General features: G+C 53.4%; 1 protein-coding gene across 1 annotated transcript in view; it reads right to left on the reverse strand.

Moving 5' to 3' along the window:
• TUBGCP3 (tubulin gamma complex component 3) overlaps positions 1-4,078 on the reverse strand; it is a 39,581-nt gene extending 35,503 nt beyond the window's left edge. Inside the window, exon 1 of the mRNA XM_065901772.1 lies at positions 3,895-4,078. Coding sequence (XP_065757844.1) covers positions 3,895-3,970 — 76 coding nt within the window. The 5' untranslated portion in view covers positions 3,971-4,078. The remainder of the gene's footprint in view (positions 1-3,894) is intronic.
• Between the last annotated feature and the right edge of the window lie 1,104 nt (positions 4,079-5,182).

Raw genomic sequence — 5,182 nt, forward strand, 5'->3', positions numbered from 1 at the left:
CCTACACCTGCTGACTCGGCTTCTTCCAGCATGTCCTCCACCACGCCACAGCCTCCAGCCCATCGCAGCACGCCTCCTGAGGAGCAGATGACCCCTCCTCCTGCCCCTAGAGTGAACGCCCCTCCGGTCAGGGCGATCCCGCCCAGAGCCGACAGACCCGCCCCTCGCCCCCTGCCAGCCCCCCAGCCCAGCCCGGCTCACAGCACCAGCGAGGACACTGAGAACCTTGACCTCCCACAGCTCCTCAGCCTGCCTCCCCGCTCCCTCTCTCTCTCTCTCTCTCTCTCTCTCTCTCTCTCTCTCTCTCACTCACACACACACACACACACACACACACACACACGGAGTCTTCCTCGGACACCACCACACATGACGCAGGTACTGAACAGGGTGAGACAGTGGAGGGAAGAGGGAAGAGCAAAAGGGAGGAACGCGGAGTGCTCCCGCGGGGTCACGGGGCTCCACACGTAAAACCTTTCCTACATCAAGAATACTTTAATTTTATAAATATTAAAAGGGTCACTGAAATCACATATTTAAAAGGAGAGCTGTGTATTTTAGTTAAAGATTACCTTGGGACTACCAGGATCCTGAGTTCTACAAACAGCAGCTCACTAACAACATGCTCAGGGACGTCAGACAAAAATCCCACTCTAAGAGTTTCATAAGCTTCTGAATTTTCCCCGACTACAAATCCAGGCCCCCTCGGAACCAGAAGCACAGCCCCATCTTCACACCCTCCCCACATGTCCATGTGTCTCTCACATCCCTCCCACCTCCACAGCCACACTGCAGTTTCCCTGTCTGCCAGCCACGCTTCCAGTCTGTCTCTCCTGTTAATGATAAAATGTTTGGAAAAATCCATCAGCTTTTTCTTAAACCAATCCCCAGCCCAGATGCAGGTCAGAATGCCTATGTTCCAGACACCACGCTCCAACAGACCCGCCAGCGCCACAGTCTCTGCAGACGGGGCGCATGGACTCATTCTGGGCAAGTGCCACACAGAGGAGTCACAGTGGAATGGCCTGACAGTGGACATTAGGACGTCTTCCCCCTCCACCACTGTCTGCCACCAGCTCCTCTCCCCAAAGCAGCAGCCCTACATCAGCTTCTCACGGGACCACAGGCCATTCTGATCACAGAGCTAGTTGAAAAGCAATACTCAAAAACACCGCTCTAGGCTTGTGGTTCTCAAACATTTCGGTCTCAAGCCCCCTTTATACTTCTAAGATTGAGGACCCCTGGAAGTTTTTACTTTTGGGGGTTACATCTATTTATTTATACTGTATTAGAAATGTAAACCAGGATCATTTTAAAATACTAATTCATTTAAAATAACGAGCCCATTAAGTACAATTCTCAAATAAAGTCTAAACCTTTAAAAAGTAACATACCCAATTAATCAACATTTAGTAACCATTTTAATAATACATGACAAGTTTTAATGTATTATCTAATACACATTCATTTCCCCAAGAGTAAGACTACCCTTTATTTGGAACTTCATCAAAAGCTCTTCACCATCTTCAAAAATCTTAAAACCCACAGTAACACCACTTGCGGCCCATGAGCTACCAAGACAACACTGATCCCTGCCCACACGGGGGCTCACGCAACCCTCACACGTGGCTTCCAGATCATGTCACCATCTGACCTCACTGTACAGGGGACTGTAGTTCCACCTAAGCATTTGCACTGAAACACTTAACCTAACAGAAACTCCTGCACTTCTCCTTAATCTCCTACTAGAAAGAGGACTGCAAAGTAAGAAAAGGAATGTTGCCTCTGACAGAGGTGAAGCGATGTAAAGACAATGTTTCAAAGAGAGAAATACTGACTATCCAAAGATGTAATTATAAGCAAAACGTTCTCCAGGGGTGGCTCAGGGGTGCTGAGACCTCCCCTGTCACTGGCTGGCACTGGGTGTTTCCAGCAAACCCACAAGTGTCATAAGCAGGAAAAGGTGGGAAATAATGGCTACACTAACTTTATAAAAATATCAAGCACCGTTAGAGCTCAGGGCTTGGCTTCTGAAGGTCCCTTGAGGCCAACTACAAATTTTTTAAAATACTTTATGAAAAATAATTCATATGAAATTCACATAAAAAGTAACAAGTGTCTATAATGCTTCAATTTCATAGTATTAAAAAAGCAATATATTATAAAAGCATAAGGCCAGTTGTTTGTAACATCACTAGAAAATGAAGTAGTTAATCAAATGTTCTACTTAGTGAACAAACAAAACACCCACTAATGAAATTCTTTTAAAATCTCAAATACTGTAAAGGCAGCAATTAGCACTGCTTCTTTACTCATAGGGTAGAACAAATTAGAACAGAACAAGGGAAGCTATTAAAGACTTATAAATTCTTCGGTGAACAGAGGTATAATTTGGAAACGTGAATACAATTGTTTGACAAGCCTAGTTGTCCAGAACAGAGGAAAGAGAGCATCATTTTAGTGGATTTTATATTTTATTCCGAGAGGATCTCACAGGTTATTTACTTGTTTGTCCTTCTCATTTTGTAGAAATATAACAGACCTACATCACTGTGTAAGTTTAAGGTGTACAGGAGCCTATTTACTCTTAATTTAGACAAAATTCTAAATGAGAGAGTGGTGCGGAACTTTCTGAAAAGAAGTTTTTCAATCTCCTAGAATGGGTGAAACTAAGTCAATCGACAGGATCCTCAAATGTTAAAAAAAAGTATTCTGAGAACCACGATGCCGCACCATGGACGGTCTTCAAAGCCCAGCTGTGACCACGACCACACAGGAATGCGGCTTCACTCTGGAGGAAAACCGAGGGCCCGCTGGCTTAAAGCAAACCCCAATGAAACCTGACTGAGTCCTGACCACCAACTTCAGCTCCCTGGTGTCTATGGGTATCCTCAGGGCTGGAAGATTCGGATGGCAAATCAGAAAGGCAACTCAAGAGTGCAGGAGGAGCTGGAGGCAAAAGGCAAAGACAGCCAGGCCCCCACCCGCCTCAAGACCTTGGCCCAGGGGTGCCGGGAACCCGCGTCTACACTCACGTCTCCGCTCGGGTTTCCTCAGCCTTCCCTCCACAGCCATCTGCCCTGCTTTCTTCTTCCTCAGGCACCCCACTGCTCAACACTGTAAGCGTGCTGACTCTGTGGGCTCCCCTCCACGGTGAACAGGAGGCAGGACCTGAGGCTGCGCCCTACCTCCCACTCCTGCACCGAGGGCATCTCTCGCAGTGCCTGCAGGAGGGGGAACCAGGCTTCTCAGAGGGACAGACTGGCAGAGAGAAACTTCACAAACTGGAGCGAGACCTGAATGAAGTCAGGGTCACTCCACGGGCTGAACCGAAACAGCCATCTTTCGCTCCTGAGGCTATCACTGACCGCCAGACAAATTACGCCGGCCAATTTCAAGAGTCGTGGGAGGACAAGAGGCCGTCTCAGCGCTTCAGTTTTGCTTCAAGTCTTCCAGTAAAACCTGCAGACTGTCTTGCCCACACTGTGGTGCTCAAGGGACAAATAACCCAGCGCTCCTGCGCCCGGAGGGCCCTCACTGGGCCGCTCCGTCGTCCCCTCCCGCCACGACGAGCGGAGAGACGGCGGGCGGTGACGACCCGCGGGTCCGGGACCGCACGACGCTCATCTCGGGTGCCCCTCGGCCCGCACCGCGGGGACCGAGGCCGCAGGCGGGCCTCCGCGTCACCCGGGACCCGCTTCTCGCCCACGTCAGGAGGCGCCGCGCGCGGCCCGAGCGCCCGGAGAAGCGCGGGGGCGCGCGCCCGGCCCCGCGGCCTAAGGAGGCGGACACGCCCGGGGCCGCCGTGACTCAGCCAGCCCGGCCGGCCCCTCCCCCGGCCGGCCCGACCCTGAAGGTCCGGGGGCGCCTCGCAGCCGCCCGCAGCCCCACTACCTTCGCTCCTGCCCAGGATCCGGCAGCACAAGCTCTGCAGCAGGACGTTGGGCGACTTCTGGTCCGGGGTCGCCATCCTCGCCCGAGACTGCCCACGCCGGCCCCGCGGGCTCCCGGCTCCCCCACCGGCTAAGGCCCCGCGGGCAGCGCCGGCAAGAAGGACGCCATTTTAACGGAACCCGCCGAAACGCGCGCCCCTCCCATAATGCCCCGCTTCTTCCGGGCGCGCGGGGCCGCGGGGCGCAGGCCTCAGAGTTCCTCCTGGGCACTGCGGCTACGGCGGAAGAGTTCCGGCTCCAGGTGTGGCAGCCGCTCACGTCCACGGTGCTCAGACGCCCCCAAACGCGCCCGGCAGAGGGCCTGGCCTTGCAGGGAGCGCTGGGCGCCCCGGAGCGCCTTCACGGGGCACGCCGATTTCATAGGGTCGTTGGTTCTACTTTCATTTTGGGTGGAAGAAGCCTGTTTGTGGAGGCACGAGGGCGTCATGATTTTCTACACTGGCTGAGCATCCGCACCTCCCAGCGTCTTGTTATTTTCCGGTCGCTCAGCCGTTCCAACTCTGTGAGCCGTGGACCGCCGCACGCAGGCCTCCCTGTCCACCGCCAACTCCCGGAGCTTGCTCAGACTCGTGCCCATCGAGTCGGTGATGCCACCCAACCCTCTCATCCTCTGTCGTCCCCTTCTCCTGCCCTCAATCTTTCCCAGCATCAGGGGCTTTTCAAATGAGTCAGCTCTTCGCATCAGGTGGCCAGAGTACTGGAGCTTCAGCTTCAGCATCAGTCCTTTCTAGCTTCTCATAAGAGCGGTGTTGGCTCCTCCCCACCCCTAGCTGAGGCTCCAACTGAATCAGACAAGACTTAGCTATCGAATAACAAGAGCAACACCCCCAGCCCCAGATAACTAATCACACAACAGTGAGAGAGGGGGCCGGCCTTTGGACCACCGAAAAGGCTTATGTGGCCGTGCGGCTGCTTGGGACGAGGCCCTGGCTGATGACAAGACGTTGGGGATTTCAGCAGCCGCTGTGATGGGGGCTGGCTGCTGGGGATGACTGCAGAGAGACCGCGTGGTGTGGACTGTGCTGGGTGCCTGCGGAAAGCGGGGCCCTTGCACTTCTAGCTAGAGGCAGTCGTGGACCGAACCAGAGAGCTCCAGTAACAGCCCTAGAAGCCACCTCTTATTATGCACCTGCAAAGTCATCAGAACTGAGGGCCAGACTCCAACCCCGACTGTTGGAGTTGTGAATTATGATGTGAGCTGAATTGACACTCCTACCCAGTCTCTCCTA

The sequence above is a fragment of the Muntiacus reevesi genome, chromosome 11 (assembly GCF_963930625.1).
Source record: "Muntiacus reevesi chromosome 11, mMunRee1.1, whole genome shotgun sequence".
In the NCBI taxonomy this organism is placed as follows: domain Eukaryota; kingdom Metazoa; phylum Chordata; class Mammalia; order Artiodactyla; family Cervidae; genus Muntiacus; species Muntiacus reevesi.